This window comes from Myotis nattereri (assembly GCF_964212035.1).
Source record: "Myotis nattereri genome assembly, chromosome: 11".
Taxonomy (NCBI): Eukaryota; Metazoa; Chordata; class Mammalia; order Chiroptera; family Vespertilionidae; genus Myotis; species Myotis nattereri.
In genome coordinates this window covers 71,464,606-71,485,570 of record NC_138086.1, presented here as the reverse complement: position 1 = coordinate 71,485,570, position 20,965 = coordinate 71,464,606, and the positions used below count along the sequence as shown (strand labels likewise).

General features: G+C 36.3%; 1 protein-coding gene across 1 annotated transcript in view; it reads left to right on the top strand.

Annotated features, from left to right (window-relative positions):
* The window catches only part of COG5 (component of oligomeric golgi complex 5), a 196,686-nt gene that overhangs the window by 93,974 nt on the left and 81,747 nt on the right, over window positions 1-20,965 (top strand). The window contains exons 7-8 of the mRNA XM_081101799.1: window positions 8,241-8,371; window positions 16,239-16,404. Coding sequence (XP_080957925.1) covers window positions 8,241-8,371; window positions 16,239-16,404 — 297 coding nt within the window. The remainder of the gene's footprint in view (window positions 1-8,240; window positions 8,372-16,238; window positions 16,405-20,965) is intronic.

Genomic DNA, 20,965 nt, shown 5'->3' with positions numbered 1-20,965 from the left:
TGCTCCCTTACTCATCTTTCTTGCATTTCTCAAATAAACCACTTTCACACACACAGAAAAAGGAAAGAAAGGTATTTTTTCTTTCTCTGTGTGTGTGTGTGTAGATATACATACAACATTTGCCAGTTTAACCATTTTTAAGTGTATAGCACTTATGGCATTAAGTACTTTTACATAGTTGTTCAACCATTACCACCATCACTCTTGAGAAACCTTTCATCTCCCCAACCTGAAACTCTACCCATTCAACACTGTCAATTCTCCCTGCTCCCTCCTCCCCCACTTTACTTTCTGTCTCTATGAATTTGACTACCCCAGATACCTAATATGTGTGGAATTATACAATACTTGTCCTTTTGTGACTGGCTTATTTATTTCACTTAGTATAATGTCTTCCTGGTTCATCCACCTTGAAGCATATGTCAGAATTTCCTTTTTAAGGCTGAATAATAGCCCATTATACATTTAAACCACATTTTTTTTATCCATTAATCTTTTGATGAACACTTGGGTTGCTTCCATCCTTTATTGTGAATAATGCCGCTCTGAACATCAGTGTACAAATATCTGTTCAGGTTCATGCTTTCAAATCTTTTGGGTATATACTAATTTAAAATTTGGTGAATCACATGGTAATCCTGTGTTTAATCTTTTGGCGAACTGCCCAACTGTTTTCCACAGATGCTGCCCCATTTTATAGTTCCACCAGCAATGCACAAGGTTTCCAGTTTTTCCATATTCTCTTCAGCACTTTTTTTTTTAAGTTGTGGTAAAAACATACATAATAGTTACAATCTTATCCATTTTTAAGTTTATAGTGTCATAGTGTTCACTGTGTTTACAGGATTGTACAAACTAAAACTGTACTCAAATGGACAGCAACTTCTCATTTTCATCTCCCCCAGTGCCTGGCAACCACTGTGTTTTTATGAGTTTGACTACTTTAGATACCTTATATAAGTGAAATTATACAGTATTTGTCATTTTGTGGCTGGCTTATTTCACTTAGCATAATGTCTTCAAGTTACCTCCATGTTGTAGCATGTAATAGGATTTCCTTTTTTATGACTGAATAGTATTCTGTTCTATGTACACACCACATTTTCCTTATCTAGTCATCTGTCAGTGGATATTTGGGTTGATTCCATCTCTTGGCTATTGTGAATAATGCTATGGTGGACATGGGTTTGCAAATATCTCTTCAAGATTGTATTTTCTTCCTCTTCTTCTTTTCTTTTCTTTCTTTCTTTCTTTTTTTTTTTGGCTAATCCTTACCAGAGGATATTGTTTCCATTGATTTTTTAGAGAGAGTGGAAGGGAGGAAGGGGGAGAAGAGAGAAAAAGAAACAAACATCCATGTGAGAGAAACACATGCTCCCTGACCTGGGACAGAGATTGAACCTGCAACCCCAGTACATGCCCTTGACCAGGAATTGAACCCACAATGCTTCAATATGTGGGCTGATGTTGTAACCATTGACCCACACTGGCCAGGGCTTCAAGATTGTGTTTTCCGTTCTTTTGAGTGTATGACCAGAAATGGGATTGCCAGATCATATGGCAATTCTATTTTAATTTTTGTGTGGAATTCCCATGGTGTTTTCTATAGCAGCAGTACCATTTTACATTCCTACCCCAGTGCCTAAGGGTTCCAATTTCTCCACATCCTCTCCAACACTATTTTATTTTATAGTGACCATCTTAATTGGTGTGAGGTGCTAGCTCATGGTTTGATTTTGCATTTCTCTAGTGATTAATGATGTTGAACATCTTTCCATATGCTTGTTGGCCATTTGTGTTTCACCTTTGAAGAACTGTCTACTCAAGTGCTTTACCCATTTTAAAATTGAGTTATTTGTGTTGTTTTGTGTGGTTTTTTTTTGTTGTTGTTATTGTTGTTGAGTTTTAGGAGTTCTTTACATATTCTGAATAATAACCCCTTTTTGCATATATGATTTGCAAATGTTTTCTCCCATTCTGTAGGTTGCCTTTTCACTTTATTCCACTGTATACTTTGATGCATAGGAGTTTTCAATTTCATGTAGTCCAGTTTTGTCAATTTTACTTCCATTGCCTATGTATTTGAAGTCATATCCAAGAAATCATTGTCCAATCCAGTCATGAAGTTTTATTTTATGGTGTGTGTGTGTTTTTTTTTCCTGAAAATTTTTATACTTTTAGCTCTTTCTTTTATTTAGGCCTTTAATCCATTTTAAGATCATTGTTTTTTAAAATCTATTTCCAGTTTCTTTTTTAAAAATATGTTTTTATTGATTTTAGAGACAGAGGAAGGAAAAGAGAGAAACATCGATCAATTGGTTACCTCCCATATGCACCCCAACTAGGGATCGAACAGATAACCTGGGTATGTGCCCTGGACAAGAATCAAACTGGCATGGGGCAATGCTCAAACAACTGAGCCACATAGGCCAGGGCTTGAGATAATCGTATTTAATAAAAGGCTAATAGGCAAATTGTCCCCTCGGGAGTTTCGGAGATTGGGAGTTCAATCACTGGCTATGATGTGTGCTGACCACCAGGAGGCGGCATGGAACATAGCTGGCGACCAGCAGCAGTGGCAGGGTGCTGAGGGAGTGAGGGAAGGAGGAGCGGGGAACCTGATTGGCCCTGATCGCCAGCCAGGCCTAGGGACCCTACCAGTGCATGAATTTCATGCACTGGGCCTCTAGTTTTTGTATGTGGCATAAGGTGAGGGCCCAACTTCATTCATCTGCATGTAGATATTCTGTGCTCCTAATTCTATTTGTTGAAAACACTATCCTTTCTTATTTGATGGTCTTGGTACCCTAATCTTGATAAAAATCATTTGACCATATATGCAAAGGTTTATTTTGTGCTCTCTGTTTTATTCCACTGGTTTATATATCTGTCTTTATGCCAGCATCATAGTTTTTATTACTGTAGCTTTGTAATAAGTTTTTTTTGAAATCAGGAAGTATGAGACCTTCAATTTTGTTCTTTTTTTTCAATATTGTTTTGGCTATCCAGGAGATTCCATATGAATTTTAAGATGACCTTTTCTATTTCTGCAAAAAATGCCATTGGGATTTTCATTAGGGATTGCATTAAATCTGTAGATCACTTTGAGTAATATTTTATCTTAACTATTTCATTCTTCTAATCCATGAACATCAGATATCTTTCCATTTCTTTGTGTCATCTTTAATTTCTTTCTGCAGTGTTCTTTAGTTTTCAGAGTACAAGTCTTTTGTCTTCTTGGTTAAGTTAATTCCTAAGTATTTTATTCTTTTTGATGCTATTTATTGTAAATGGGATTGTTTTCTTAATTTCCTTTTCAGATTGTTCATTGTGATTGTATAGAAAGGCAGTGATTTTTATTTGTTAATTCTGTATCCTGCAGCTTTCCTGAATTCATTTATTATTTTTAACATTTCTTTTGTGTGTGGAATCTTTAGTGGTTTTTTTATATACGATCATATGTCTGTGAGCAGAACTAATTTTATTTATTTATTTCCAATTTAGATGTCTTTTATTCCTTTCCTACGTAATTCTTCTCGCTAGGACTTCCAGTACTATGTTGAATACCTTTTGTGTGTGTGTGGCCGTGGGGGTGGGGGGGGGGAGGGAGTCCTTGGTTAACTAAAATGTTACACCAACACCATTGCCTTTTAGTATATGTCCTTGCCTTCAGTACTATACTCATGTTATCATTATTAGTTTCAATATCCTTAGATTGGATTGGATGGTTCCATTTTAAGTGTGTGCGTGTGTGATCAGTTATTTTTGCATTGCCAACATGGTTTGGAGCCTGGCATATTTTGCTGTCTTAAATTTTATTTTATCCTAGGAATGTTTTCTCTCATTTCCTTATGCTTAATTTTTCAACTTAACCATAAAACAGCTATTTTTGTAGCACACTTGTGTTTTTTCACTTGACATATTCTCCTTGATGATTCTTTTTTCACCTGATATTTTAATGCTTATGCTAAAGTGTATATGGCGGTAATAAATCTGATTTCTGAGACTTACTTTAAAAAGCTTCAGCAAAACAAACAAACAGTGGAGTTTGGGGTATAAACAAAATAGGATTGGTAAATGATGAGAGTTGTTGAAACTCAGTAATAGGGTACTGTGGTCTCATTTGACCATTTTATATTCTTTTATGAAATTTTTATAATACAATGTTAAAGAAAACCCACATTTACTGATTGAAATAACATTTCTTTAAGTTCTATGTATAGAGGTTGACTTTTATTTAAGTCAGTATTTGGAAATAATAGGACTTTTTAAGGTACTAACAATACCTGATGTTACCAGAATAAAAAGACTGTATTTATGCCCTGGCAGGGTAGCTCAGTTGTTTGGAGCATCCTCTCACTACACCAAGGTTATGAGTTCGATCTCTGGTCGAACCAATGAGTGGGTGGAACAACTGATCGATATTTCCCTCCCTCTGACCCTCCGCCCCTCCATCCCTCCCTCCCTCTTTCTGTAAAAATCAATCAATGATAAAAATGTATAAAAACTATATTTCATGTATTATATTCTCTGTACTTCAGTGGATTTTCCCTCTTATTATTTTGAAAAATGTTATACTAGAGAAAAATTGAAAACAAATAATAAAGTGAATAAATACTCTTTACCCATACCTACATCTACCAATTATAAAAATTTGGTCATGGCTATAGATATTCTTTATAGATATCCTCACTGATTTTCTGTGTGCCTTATCTATCAATTATTGAAAAAAGGACATAAATATCTAGCTGTAACTAGAGCTTTTTCTGTTTCATTTTTGTTTGTTTTTGCAACATGTATATTGAACTCTGTTATTATGTGCAAAAACACTTAGGATAAACAGTGTGGTGATTTTGGGGGAGGGGATAGATGGAGGTGGAAGAGGGAAAATTAAAATTTTTTAAAATTAAAATCATGCCCTACATTACTTTTAAGACTAGCCATCAGAATCAATTTGTTCATAATTTGTTAATATTTCTAGCAAGGTTGTTTAAAATACTATAAATAATAGATGCATACATTAAAATAAAAAATACACACTTTGTGCCTAATTTAATGCCTTCCACATGCCAGGTCTTCAAAAAGTACAGTTTTTATTATTGGAATCACCATTATCATCTGAAGTTTTTGGCTCCAATCCCTAGATGTGTTTCACAGAGAGAAAGAGCAGATGTAAAAAAAACTTGAACACTGATAATGATTGTATGACAGATAAACAGGAGGGGAAAATTGAGTGTTATCCCTCCATTCCCCTTGTGGAGAGGGGGTGAGGTGGTGTTGCTACATTTGTTTTCTGTTTTTCCCCCCTACCCATTGAAAAGCAGGTTTGCAGAATAATCAGAAAATAATATGACCCCTCCCCCCCACAGCCCCCAGAACCCTTTGTACTCTAAATCTAGCTTGTCTTTAGGTTATTTCTTAGAGTAAATGATTAAAAATATAGTGTTGATAAGCAAGGGGAAGGAAGTGGGAGAGGGAAGTGATTAGATCATGTGATATGTGCCATTTTTATTTTTAAAAAGTATTGGGATTAATTATTTATATTTGTTTCTCCCTTGTTAGATAGACCCTGTGAGGACATTAATAGCATTTACTTTTTCTTTTGTTCCCATAGCACCTGGAATAATGTACATTTTATTGTATTGTTCAATGTATCTTTCAAAGTTAACTTTGTGCTTTTTCTTTCTATTTTATTTTATTTTTAAAAAAATATATCTTATTGATTTTTTACAGAGAGGAAGGGAAGGGGATAGAGAGTCAGAAACATCGATGAGAGAGAAACAGCGATCAGCTGCCTCCTGCACACCCCCTACTGGGGATGTGCCCACGACCAAGGTACATGCCCTTGACCAGAATTGAACCTGGGACCCTTCAGTCTGCAGGTCGATGCTCTATCCACTGAGCCAAACCGGTCAGGGCTTTCTTTCTATTTTAGATTTTCTACTTGTGGTCAGAATTTATGTCCTATTCATTTCTGTGTGTTTGTGACTTATAAATGATTGATACTCAATAAATGGGTTGAATGAACGATTTAAAGTGTCTTCAGAGTTATAGGTCAGCATTCATAAGAATAAAGCAACTTTTGGCTTTACTTATCTCTATGAATTTATAACTGGAAAATACCTTAGGGTTTAAATATTCTGGATCTTTAATTTTCAAATGAAGTAACTGGTACCAAAGATTGTAAGACTTATACAATTCAGAAACATATGGTAGAGGTAAAGTTAGAAACCATCCCTATCTCTTACTCATGGTGCTTTTCTTTCTTTGTTTTTACTTAATTGTGATATTTTTCTTCTATAGGAAACAAATAGAAAAGAAATAAGTTTATAACCAGCTTCAAAGAAAAATAATATTTTCTATAGACTGTATGTCCAGTTTGGTTCTATGTGTTCTAGTATGTGTTTTCAGGGTATACATAGCATTTCCTCACTGATCATTACCACACTGTGGTCAAATAGAATTTTCTCAAAATTCTCTGAAAAATAAAATTTTAAATATCAGATTTAAAAATTATTCCATGGATTATAATCCATCCCATATTTACTTAGTGGAAGTAGATAAGTATATAAAATATTTTGGCATTCATTAATTTATTTTTATTCTAATGATAATCTTAAGAATTATGTAGGGCATAAATTTATTTTAAAATTTTTTAAATTTTATTTTTCAATTACAGTTGACATTTAATATTTAGTGCCTGTGTAGGGCATGATTTTTAAATTATTGGCACTATAGATTTTAAAAAATGAGGCCAAATGAAACTATATCACTTAACTATGATCATCTAGAGAGTAAATTATGAACCCAAATGATTTATAGGTATTTTCTTTCCACTGTGGTAAGGCAGATGTCCCTTTAGATATATACATTTTTTAAAAAAATTGTCATGGTTAAAGTACAGTTAACAATAACTACTATGTCATTTCCTTTTGTCCTCTTGGGTAGAACTAACTATAAGGTGTTCAATCAGCAGACATTCAAGTGCTGCTAAGCAGTTTGTATTATACGGATGCTTTAATGTAGTTTCACCTAGTCAGTGATGGTGAACCTTTTGAGCTCTGTCTGTCAGCATTTTGAAAAACCCTAACTTAACTCTGGTGCCATGTCCCATATAGAAATTTTTTGGTATTTGCAACCATAGTAAAACAAAGACTTATATTTTTTATATTTATTTTATATATTTAAATGCCATTTATCAAAGAAAAATCAACCAAAAAAATGAGTTTGTGTGTCACCTCTGACACGCGTGTCATAGGTTCGCCATCACTGACCTAGGTAGTAATTGTGACCCAGTTTAAATAAGATCGGATGATATGTAGGAGTTAGGGATTATTTTAATGACTTAAAATTTAAAAATTCTAATTAAGGGAATGCAGTGAAAAACACATTTGATATTTTATTGAGTACCTAGCAAAGTCCTCTATATAAATCAATTTTGTTATAAATAATTTATCTTAATAAAGTAGAAAATAAGAATTTTAGAATGGTGTCTAAGATACTTAATGAAACCTTAACCTTTATTTGTATCATTTTAGTTATCTTACATATGTCTAAGATTAAGCCAAAAAATTTAATAATAAAAATTTCAAACTCTAAATATGCAGAGACAATTTTTATGAACATTTTGGTATATTTATTTTCAGACTTCTTGCTTTGTATAAATACTATAAATAAAGTTTATAGTATATAGCATTAAGTTCTCTTTGTAATTTTTTTCACTCAGTAATATGAAATTTTTTTTAGTATAAGTAACTATTAGAACTACACGAATCCTGTAAACAGGAAGCATGCTAAGTTTTTTTCATAATTTGTTAATCATTCTCCAAATGTTGGACATTTATTTCAAATGCTATCTTTTTATAGAGTACTTTTTTAAAGCAGTCTTGCAAATTGAAAATTTTTAAAGATCATCAGGTTATTTACTTGCATTAAGATAAATTTGACACTACTTTTTATATAATCTGTTCACATTACTTTGAATTTATGATAATCATAATTTCTACTCTTGCTTTACTAACTCCCTTATTTGGAACCTTTGGCTCTGGAATAAAGTTATTTATTGAGCAGAAAAGGTTTGGATATTTTTAAAAATACATATATTTTAGAATACAGATTTTGAAATGGAGTAGTGTGCCGCAGCAAATTCATAGTACTTAGAACAAGTTAGACATGACGCTTTGATATTTTGATATGTACCTGACATTGAAATATTCAAATGTGTGTGTTTTTTTAAATAGATTATCTTTCTCAAGGAATAGATCTTTCTGGAATTGAAGTAATAGAAAATGATCTACTTTTTATTGCAAGAGCTCGACTTGAAGTGGAAAATCAAGCTAAGCGCCTCCTGGAGCAGGGTGTGGAGACTCAGGTAATAAAAATATCTATCGCCTTCTTAATGTGGAAAATATGTCATAATACAGATTAACATTTAACTTTGCAATTACAAAAGTAATATGTTTTCATTTTATCACTGAAGAACTATAATTTGATTTGGAGAATAGAGCATAAAGTAAGTATAGGGAAAAGTTATTTGGTATAATTATTTAATTCTAAAAATAGATTCTCTAAGATTTATAACATAAAATGTATATAATCCTATACAATAAAAGCATAGTATGCAAATTGTCCACTTGACCAGGAGTTCCTTCGGGAGTTCAACCAGGGGGCAGGACCAGGGGAAGGAAGGGAGACCCCTGGTGGTGGCAGGCAGCCGGGGGAAGGGAGGAAGTACCCAGCTGGCAGCTGGCAGCTGCTAGGGACCCTGGGCCTCTACTACAAAGAATATTTTTATGTAATGTGTATATGTAAATGATAGTTAATATCTGGATTGAGAGGTGTTAGGAGGTTAATGGAAACCCAGATATGGCAACAATCTACCTCTGGAGGCTGTACTGGGGAGTGTTCAACAAAGGAATATGCTTGCTTTGCTCAAAGCACTGCTATTCATTTCAGCCTTTCAGCAGCCCAGTAAGGTTGTTGTTATTATTTCTATATCAAAAATGAGGATGTTGAGAGTTTAAATAATTTTTCCCATTTTAATTATTTATGTTTTAAATTAGAGTTGATGTACAATATTATATTAGTTTCAGGTGTACAACCCAATGGTTAGACATTTATATAACTTACAAAGTGATCTCCCCAATAAATCTAGTACCCATCTGACATCATGCATACTTATTAGAATACTAGAGGCCCGGTGCACAAAAATTTGTGCACTCGGCGGGGACGGGGGTCCCTCAGCCCGGCCTGTGCCCTCTCGCAGTCTGGGACCCCTCAGGAGATAACGACCTGCTGGCTTAGGCCTGCTCCCGGGTGGTAGAGGGCAGGCCCAATCCCTAGGTGCAGCCCCTGGTTGGGCTCAGAGCAGGGCCGATCGGGGAGTTGAGGCACCGCCCCCTGTCATGCACAGAGCAGGGCAGATTGGGAGGTTTTGATGCCACCCTCAGTCACGCTCAGGGTAGGGCCGATTGGGGGGTTGGGGCACCGCCTCCTGTCACACTCAAGGCAGGGTCGATGGGGAGGTTGCGTGCGCCACCACCTGTCACGCACAGAGCAGGGCCCATCAGGGGGGTTGGGGCTCCGTACCCTGTCATGCACAGAGCAGGGCCGATCAGGGGGTTGGGGAGCTCCCCCCTGTCATTCACAGAGTAGGGCCGATAGGGAAGTTGGGGCACTGCCCCCTGTCACACTCAGGGCAGGGCGGATCAGGAGGTTGGGGCGCCACCCTCTATCACCCACAGAGCAGGGCCAATCAGGGGGTTGGGGCGCCGCCACTCTCACACTCAGGGCAGGGCTGATGGGGAGGTTATGGCTCTACCCCGTCACACAGAGCAGGGCCCATGCGGGGGGGAGGGTTGGGGCGCTGCACCTTGTCACACACAGAGCAGGGCCGATCAGGGGGTTGGGGCGCCGCACACTGTCACACACAGAGCCGCAGGGCGATCAGGGGGTTGGGGAGCTCCCCCCCATCAGGCACAGAGCAGGGCTGATCAGGGGGTTGGGGCGCCTTCCCCTGTCACGAACAGAGCAGGTGGATAGGGAGGTTGTGGCCCCGCCCCCTGTCACACACAGAGCCACAGGGTGATCAGGGGGTTTGGGCGCTGCCCCCTGTCACTCTGATCCCGGTGCCGGGAGGCCTCGCGGCTCCGCTGATCCCGGTGCTGGGAGGCATATTACCCTTTTACTATATAGGATAGAGGCCTGGTGCATGGGTGGGGCTGGCTGGTTTGCCCTGAAGGGTGTCCTGGATCAGGGTGGGGGTCCCCACTGGGGTGCCTGGCCAGCCTGGGTGAGGGGATGATGGCTGTTTGCAGCTGGTCACACACCCTTCAGAGTAGGGGTCCCCACTGGAGTGCCTGGCTAGTCTGGGTGAAGGGCTGAGGGCTGTTTTCAGGCTGACTGAAGCTCCCAACTGCTCCTTTTTTTCTTTTTTCTTTTTTTTATTCTGGGCCAGCTTTAGCTCTGGCTCCAGCTCTGAGGCCTCTGCTGCTGAAAGAAGGTATCTGGTTTGTTTGCGTTCTATAATCGAAACTCTGTATCAACTCCAGCTCTGAGATCCAGGGCTTGCTGAAAGCAGGTTTCTGGGGTTTTGTTTAGCTTCTATATTTGTTATAATGTTTCTTAAACTGCAAGCTCAGAGGCCGGCAAGGCAGGCGGGGAACGTTGGAGTCCTCCGTCTCTGAAGCCTCATGTTAGTTTCAAGCTGCCCTGCTGCTGGCTGCCATCTTGGCTGGCAGTTAATTTGCATGTCTCTCTGATTAACCAATGGGAAGGGTAGCAGGTCATACGCTAATTACCATGTTTCTCTTTTATTAGGTAGGATTATTGACTATATTCTCTAGGCTGTACTTTACATCTCCATGATGTTGTTTATCTATCAATTTGTACTTCTTAACCCTTTCTCCTTTTTCATCCATCTATTTTATTTTACGTTATTTTTTATCAGAGATCATAAAAAGAGTGATTTTCAATTTTTATTATTCCTCTAATCATTAGCTGTGATTCTTTTGTAAAAAGTAATTTTCACTCATCAACTAAGGATACTTGGTTACCCTGAATGCAGTTTTTAAAAAATTATGGATAAATATTAAAATTTGCACTTTCATTAAAATGTTTATACTACCCAAAGCAATCTACAGATTAAATGCAATTCCTATCAAGATACCAGTGTTGTATTACACAGAACTAGAACAATTATTTCAAAATTTTGGGACCACAAAAGACCCCAAATAGCAACAGGGATCTTGAGAAAGAAGAACAAAATTGGAGGAATCATATCAAACTATACTACAAGGCCACAGTAATCAAAACAGCATGGTACTGGCATAAAAACAGACATATAGATCAATGGAATAGAATAGAGAGCCCAGAAATAAACCCTAGTAAACACTAATTCAAAAGAATATATGTACCTCTGTGTTCATTGCAGGTATTATTTCTATATCAAAAATGAGGATGCTGAGAGTTTAAATAATTTATAATAGTCAAGATTTGGAAGCAGCCCAAGTATCCATCATAGATGAATGGATAAAAAAGCTGTGGTACATTTATACAATGAAATACTACACTGCCATGAAAAGGAGGAAATTTTTACCCTTTGTGATGGCATGCATGCACTTGGAGAACATATGCTAAGTGAAATAAGCCAGTCAGAGAAAGACAAGTACCATATGATTTCACTCATATGTGGAATTTAATGAACAAACTGAACTACCAAGCAAAATAGAGAGAGACCCATAGTTAGAGAACAGGCAGACAGTTCTGGTTGTGTGTGTGTGGGGGGGTGGGTGTTGGGGTGATGGTGGAGGGATTGAGAGAGAAAAAAGAACTTATGGACATGGACAACAATGTGGTGATTGAGTCGGGAGAGGGATGGGTGGAGGTAGAAGAGAGCATAGAGAGGATAAATGGTGATGGAAAAAAATACGATAAATATAAATAAATGAATGAATGAATGAATAAATTTCGCACTTTCATTACCAATTTACAGAGTAATGAGTTGATATAATAGTCACATCCAGTAGTAGCAAATGAGGCATTATTTTTTCTCTTTTGTTTTTCTTTCATTTTTTAAAAGTATTGTTATGGACTCATGAATTTTTACATATTGTATTTCAATCAGTTTGGTGCTGGATGAGACTGCTAGAGTTGTAGCAAGAAGCTAGACTAACAGTGGCTTAACCAAGTAGATATTTAGATGTGGGTGGTGGCAACATTGTTCCAGCTATTCAACAAGGATTCAGTCTTTCTTTCCACTCTGTCATCTTTAGTGTCCTCTTAACTTGTCATGTCATAGTCACCAGATAACTGTCGCACCCCTAGATATTATGTTCATATTCAAGGTGTGGAGATGGGGCTGTGCCAGGGGACAGCCAGAAGGCGTGTTACAAAAACCTTTTCTAAAATTGTCAACAGAGCTGTCCTTATGTCTCATGGGCCACATGTGGGTCATAGTGTCACCCCAGTTGTCAGGAGGACTGTGAAAGCAAGTATGTAGCAAAAATGAGCAGAATTGTCAACATTGGCTTAGGCCAGTGGTCGGCAAACTGCGGCTTGCGAGCCACATGCGGCTCTTTGGCCCCTTGAGTCTGGCTCTTCCACAAAATATCGACTTCTGCGCATGGGCCACAAAGTTTCAATCGCACTGTACGTTTGCGCCCGCACGTGGTATTTTGTGGAAGAGCCACACGCAAAGAGCCGCATGTGGCTCGCCAGCTGCAGTTTGCCGACCACTGGCTTAGGCTATTCATGAGCCATTGCCTGGGGCAGTGCACATTTTCACCTCTGAAGAAAATTAGGTTTTTACTAATAAGAAACAATAGGGGATTAACTAGTTATTCTTGTTGTAATATTTTTGGTAAAGCATGGAATGACTAGAATTTTAAAAATAAGCCATGTGTATGTATTTAACTCAAAATTTTATATTAAAAGATTAAGATTTGGGGCTTGACTTAATGTTTCATGATTAGTTTCATTGTCCTATAAAATTCATTTTATTATTGAACACATTTTGGTGTCCTTGAAATATTACCTAATATTACCCAATATGATGAGATCCCATACAACAAAAGGTTGAGGGTTCGATTTCAGGTAAGGGCACATACCTAGGTTTCAAGTTCAATCCCCGCTTTGGACGAGTATGGGAGGCAACCAGTTGATGTTTCTCTCTCACATCGATGTTTCTCTCTCTCTTCCTCTCTCTCTTTTTCTTTCTCTCTCACCATCCCCACACCCTTCCTCTCTCTAAAAATCAATTGAGAAAAAAAGACCCCCACCATATCCTTAGGTGAGGATTAAAAAAAAAAGAAATTTGGAAGTTAATATAATCCTTTTCCCCCTCCATATTGATTTTTCCTTTGCTGTCTTCTCCGTTTTCTTAGGGTCTCTCTGTGTTATCACTTCTTTTCTGTAGACCCTTCTTCTTCCAAACCATGTTCACTTTCTTAATTATCCTCTTCTTCCTTTTTTCTCTCTCCTTTTCTCCTAGCCTTACTACAGCTCTTCATTTTTTTCTGCTTCTCTTTAAAATGAACTAGAGTAAAGCTGATTTTTGGTTGATAAGATCATATTATGCTATTAAATATCCTGCTTAGTCTCTTAATTTCATTTGGGTTATGTACTGTTGACTGCTGATTGTTAACAGGTTCTGAAATAATCACATTAGGTTAGCTGAGAAGTACATATCAAGCATTAATAGCTTCATGTTCCTGAATCAGAAAAGCCACTGGTGAGCTCTGAATCGAAACCAAGGTAGCTAATATAATTCTTGCTTTTAAATTACATTATTTAATGTGATTCTTTCTTCTTTTACTACATGTAATCTCCCATGCAGCTTCATTAAGTTTTCAGTGTTTTAGGCCTGCCATGTATGTATCATATTGTGATGTATGCACACAGATATTATAGTCTTAAATATTTTGTCCTGAAATTTGCCTGTTATGTATAAGGTGTTGTGAGTTTATTAATACCACTCTTGATAAACAAAATATTTGGATTTTAAACTCCCTCAATTATTGTGCATCATTAGGGGCTGTGCTTTTTAGTCTTAAAATTCACCTGAAAGTCAGCCTAATTTTATTTAATATATATTCTACTGAGAGTGGTTTAAAGAATTAACCTGCTTTTTGTTAAAAATCTGTATCCTTCTTATGCTTTCTTTTTCTTTTCTTTTTTCTTTTTCTTTCTTTCTTTTTTTTTTTTTAGCAGTAAGGATTATCTAAACTGTGAGAGATAACTGTTCTTTGAATTTTTGTTTGTCACTATAACACCTCTGTCTTGGGGGAAGCCAACTGGGGGACTGTTGATAATTTCTGCCTCTCCTTCCCCACGTCCCCCATCTTTTTTATTTGACTCTAGAGTTCCTTGTTGTTTGTTTTAATTGAATATGAAGTGGCAGCAAACTTTCAGGAAATACTGTAATATTTTTTTTCAGAAGTAATAAGTACCTTATTTTGGAAGTAAAATTTCTTAATCTTTGCTTGTCTTTCCAGTTAAAATCAGTTGAAATCAACTCAGACTTTATATTAGTGCATAAAGCTTTGTAAACCAAGTCATTTTTGTGGAATGTTGCATGGACTATAACAGCAGAATAGCATCAGCAAAATTTATATATTTGTCATTTTGCTTTCTTCAGCATGTATTTCTTTTCTTATATATGAAACCTAAAGAAAAATAATTTAACTGCTAAAGAAATATTTTGTTAGGAGAAAAAGTAAAATGTGATTGTTAGCGTTTGTGATACAAGGATTATACAATCATTTCAGAATTGTTTTTTAATCCTCACCCAAGGATATATTTTTGTTTTCTTTTTAATTGATTTTAGAGAGAGAGGAAAGGAGAGGGAGAGAGACAGAGAGCAACATCAATGTGAAAGAGAAACATCTATCGATTGCCTCCTGCACACACCTGACCTGGGACTGAACCCACGACCCAGGAATGTGCCCTGACCGGGAATCAACCCGTGATCCTTCGGAGCACGGACGATGCTCCAACCAACTGAGCCGTCCCAGCCAGGTCTCAGACTTTTAATATATCATCTACCGTGGAATCCTGGTCTTGTACATTTATGTAATTTTTGCATTTTATTTCCAGTTAAGTCAAATTCTACCTCTGCATTTCTAATTTCAGTGATGTTAAGCTCTTTAAAATCCTGTCAAACTTTTGACTTAATGCTGTATTTATGCTCACAAAGCTAATTTCATTTTAGCCTATAGCCTAGTAAATGCTAGAATATTGCTTGCTGTTTCTTGGATCAGTCTTTACAGTAGTCTACAGATATATCTGTTCCATTAGCTCAGTGCCAGCTGTTGCTTTGGTTACAGTGTTCCTGTTTTGGCAAGCTTTTTTAGGGATCTTAAACAACTATGATTCTTTTCTGAGTATGTTCTTGTGGGATTTTATTTTCCTCTCTGTAATGTTACTAAGACCTTGAAAAAGAAAGAAAAATTACATCATATTTATTTCCAAACCAGGTGAAATAATTTTAGTTTAATAAATTAAGTGGTTGTGCCATCTTCTGAAATGCTTTTGAAGCAGAAGTCTATCTTGATCTACTGATGAAATTATCCTTTCTACTCTTATTCCATGGTCTTCATTGCATTTTATATTACAATTTATAAAGCTGGGTAATTTCCTGTAAGGTTAAATGATTTGTTGAAGGTCACAGTGACACTTTGTAGAAAAATTATTCTTAGAATATTGACTGCCTCACTTAAAGAGAAGACATTGTCTGGAAACATTGCTGCCTTTGCAGTAGAAGTAGATCTCTTTCTAGCATGGTATTTTTCAAATGTGTTTAGTCTGTCTGCTTTGAGATCTATTACAATTGTCAGAGAATATTTTCCATGTACAAAACTTGGTGTATCTGGAGATGTTTTAATGTCAGGTGTATCCTGATGAATTGTTGTTACTTCCAGATGGCTCTCTGCATAGGGATTGATGGTAAATTTTTAAATATAATCTAACCAGTATAACAAACTTCTGATCTTATCCTTTAAAGGAGGTGGAAAAGCGAAAGGGTTGACCTAATATAAAGAATATTTAACTTTGTCATTTATGAAATAAATGATAACTAAACATAATATTTGTTCCAAATGCATTGTCTTTGTGCTTGTCTTTGATAATTGGAAAATATTGTAGTAACTGCTCAAGTACCTCTAAAAGTAGTATATTTATATATATATTTTTTTCTATTTATATATCCATTTCCACTCTACCCACCCCCCACCTTTTAAAAGAATCCAACCCAAGTCGGAACAGCTCTTCAGGTTTTCCATAATCTTGGAACTTTGAAGAATACCATTACCAGTGTCGTGGATGGATATTGTGCCTCTATAGAAGAAAGTATCAATAATGCGTTAGACATCAAAGTTTTGACTCAGCCTTCCCAGTCAGCAGTAAGAGGTAAGGATTTGATTTATATTTAACTTCTTTATTTATTTATAACCAAGAAGTCCTTTGAATAGTATATGAAATACTCAAGTTTCAAAGTAATTTAGTGACTCATTTTTTAGTAGACAGAAAATGAGAGAAATTATGTTTTAGAATTTATTTATAACATTTTTGTGTAATCAGTTTTGAGTTAAACTGGCCAATTGGTATATTCAGAACTTCTAGATAAAAATCTATAAACTGTGACTTCATTTAGTTCCGAGGAAGCAGATGCAAGAACAAAAAAGGAACATATTTTTTTCTCTAAAATCCCTATTCTCACATATACTTCTTATTGAGACAGAAAATAGTTTTTTAAGGAAATGCCATCTCTACCTTAGCTTTTTGGGCTTTCCTTATGATAATTCTGGTATTCAGGAGCAATAATGGTGAAGATAGAAACTGAAAAAAAAACACAACTTTTGGGAACATTACAACTAGAACAAAATCTAAAGAAAACTAGAGATAGGGAGACTCAAGGTAGAGAGGAGTAGCACTACATTGCCCCTGATAATGACATTCATCTATATAACACACTTCATAGATAGGAAAGACTACATGTTATGTGTACCTCTCACTGATCTAAGTAACCCCAACTCTGCATTTTTCTCCTTCTATTCCTTCTTCTCTCCTATTAATATGGATGAACTGTCTGCTCCTAGCAAAGACCAAGTACTCCACTTTTGTGTTAGATCCCATCATTCAAGGGCATTGCTTTAGTAGATTTCTTCTCTCTGCCACTTCATCAGTTTTCCCTTATGTACATGTCTTTTCCATCATAAATAATCATGCTAGTGTATCTTCAGCTTAATGACCATCAAACAAATCTATCTTGATTCTGTTTCTTCAGCTTTACTACTCCATTTTATTTCCTTAGACTACAGAAAAGTTCCCCAAAGTGGTGTCTATATGTATTCTCTCCAGTTTTTCTTTTTCTATTGAAGAAGCTACTTAGAGTTGTCCTAAAGAATAACATGTAAAATTAATAACAGAGTTCTTAATACATGGCTAACAGTAAAAAATTGTTATTGGCAGCCATTATTATATTTGCTATAAACATAACCTCATAAATAATTATACTAGATACAAAGAGCTAAAAAAAATTTATATCTTAAATGGGTTTTTGAAAGTTAGCACTAGCCTCTGAATAAACCTGTATTAAGACTATTTTAGGAGTGCTTTGAACAGAAATTGCCAAAGGAGATTTCACTCAGTTTTTCTCAGCAATTATTCTCAGAAAGGTTGATCTAATGTTTAAATTTTCAGGAGCAGTTTAATCTCAGTCCTTTTGTGTTATAAAAAAATAAGGGGGAAAAATAAAAGCAGTTATTCACATGCTGTCAATCCTAATGTACGCCCTTTTGTTAAAAGAATAAAGAGTTTTAAACCCTTATTATCTTCTGTTAAAGAGTGAATACTGTGATTTAATGTAGAAACCTTAAGCATCAATTCTTTATATTTTTAAAAAGAATAATCACTTTTATTTTTAAAAATGTTACATTGGCAATATTAACGTTAATTCCCTGATCTTGTTTCTGATATTAATATTATGTAGTAGAATGTTCTTGGGCTTTGGAAATGCATTGCATTAAAGCATTGCATTCAAAGGTGTTGGGCATCATGTCAATATGTTATTCACAAATGATTCAGGGAAAACAACTTTCTTTTTACTATGTTTTCTAAATTTTCTATATGTTTTAAGATGATTTTCAAAATTAAATATAACATTAATACAACTTAAGGGGAAAATGTTACCTGTGAGATATTGAGAAGTTTATAATTTAATACGAGTAAGATAAACAACTCAAATGGAAAAACAGATAAAGATTATGAATAGGCAATTTAAAGAAGAACATACCTAATAGATGTGATAGATGTAAAAAATGTTCAGTCTCTTTATGGAGGATGAAATAATTATTGGGGAAATGCAAATTAAATAAGATACTATTTCTCAGTCGTGAGATTGGCGAAATCTAAGAACTAACTGTTGTATGAGATCACAAACTCTTGTATTCTAATTGTAGGAGAATGAAATGGTTCAACCACTTTACTCAGTTGTATCAAATTGATCTGTAAGGTTTAAAATTTCTATACCATATGATTTTATTATTTCTCTTAAAGATCATACCCTAGAGAAACTATGGTATATATGTATAAGAATTTATTTTTATTTTTTATTTTTATTTATTGATTTTAGAGAGAGAGGAAGGTGGGAGGGAAAGAGAGTGAGAGAGAAAAATATTGATTTGTTGTTCCACTTGTTTATGCATTCATTGGTTGATTCTTGTATGTGCCCTGACTGGGGATTGAACCTGCAACCTTGGTATATCAGGATGATGCTCTAACCAACTGAGCCACCCAGTCTGGGCCAAGAATTTTTATTACGCTATTGTGAATAACAATAGTGAAACAGTGAAAACAACTTTCCTTCAATAGAAAAATGAATAAACTGGTTTATTTATTAAGTAGACTACTATGTGATATTTAAGCCAATAAATTTCCAAATATAGATAATACTCAAAACCATTACGTAAAGAGCAAGTTACAGGAAGAGATATATAGTATGAAGATATTTCAAGCTTAAGAACATAATAGACTATGCTATCTATACATTGTTTTATATATGTAAATCTTATATAATAAAAGGCTAATATGCAAATCGACCAAATGGTGAAACCACCGGTCGCTATGATGCGCACTGACCACCAGGGGGCAGATGCTCAATGCAGGAGCTGCCCCCTGGTGGTCAGTGCACTCCCACAGGGGGAGTGCTGCTTAGCCAGAAGCCCTGAGCTGGGCTCATGGTTGGCACAGCAGTGGTGGCGGGAGCCTCTCCCACCTCTGTGGCAGCGCTAAGCTGGCAGTCGGACACCCCTGAGGGCTCCCGGACACCCTCCGAGGGCTCCCGGACTGTGAGAGGGTGCAGGCTGGGCTGAGGGACCCCCTCCTACCCCCCAGTGAATGAATATCATGCACCGGGCCTCTAGTATGTAGTAAAAGTATAAATATATGCTTTGTAATAATTCAAATTCAAATTCAAAATAGCATTAGCTCTGGGGAGAGAGCAGGGAAAATGGGATCAGGAAGGGAGGAGGGGTATACAGGGAACTTTATTCATTCCTTTTTAATCTTTAACATTTTATTTTTTAAGACTTAATTTTTTTAGAGTAGTTTTAAGTCAGAGCAAAATTAAGAAGAAGGTAGCAGAGATTTCCCATATACCACTGTCTTTATACTAGTACATGCATAGCCTTCCCTGTTATCAACATCCCTCACTAGGATGGTCCATTTGTTACCAAGGATGAAATAATATTGACACATCAAAATTACCCAAACTTAATAGTTTACATTAGGGTATACTCATGATAATGTACATTCTATGAGTTTGGACAAATGTATAATGTCATATCTCCATTATGCTGGTAATGTCATAGAATATTTTACTGCCCTAAGAAACCCTTTGTTCATCTCAACTACTCTCATCCCTGGTAACCACTGATCTTTTTATTGTTTCCATAGTTTTGCCTTTCCCAGAATGTCATATAGTTGGAATTATATAATATATAGTATACAGCCATTTCAGATTGGCTTCTTCCACTTAGTAATATACATTTAAGATTCTTTCATGTCTAGTCATGGCTTGATAGCTCTTTTTTTTTGGTTTGTTTTTTAGTGCTGATGAATATTTCATTGTAAGAAGGTAACAACATGTCCATCCACCTACTGAAGGACATCTTGTTTGCTTCCAAGTTTTGGCTGCCTCCTGCACGCCCCCTACTGGGCATGGAGCCAGCAACTTGGTCATGTGCCCTGACCTGGAATCGAAATGCGACTTCTTGGTTCATTGCTTACTGCTCAACCATTGAGCCATGTGGGCTGAGCAGGGAAATGCTTAGTCATTGTTATAGCAAATATTTCTTCTGTTCTTTTCTTTCTTTCTTCTGGTATTTTACACCATTTGTAGTTGTCCCACTGTCCTTGGTTGTTTTGGTCTGTGTGTTTTTTTCAGTGTTTATTCTCTTTCCTCTAGTTTTTGAGGATTTTATTGCTATATCCTCACCTCAAAGATTCTTTCCTCAGCTGTCTCTATTCTACCAATAAGCCCATCAACGACATGCTTCATTTCTGTTACAATGTATTTTATCTCTAGCATTTCTTAGCATTTCATCTGCTTGCTTAAATTGCTCATCTGTTCTTGCATGCTGTCTACTTTGCCCGTTAGAGCCCTTAGCTTATTCATGCTTGGTCTGATAATTCCAACATCCCTGCCATGACTGGTTCTGATGCTTGCTCTGTTTCTTCAGATTGTGTTTTTTGCCTTTTAAAATGCCTTGTAATTTTTTCTTGCTAAAAGGAATTGCTGTAAATAGGCCTTTAACGTGGTGGTAAGATATGTGGGGAGGGAAAGCATTCTATAGAGCTATTATTAGGCCCCATTCTTTTAGTGAGCCTATACCTTTCTTCTGCGAACTTCACAAGAGCTTACATACATTATTTTCTCCTTTGGGTGGGCTGGAGTTGGGTATTACGGTGG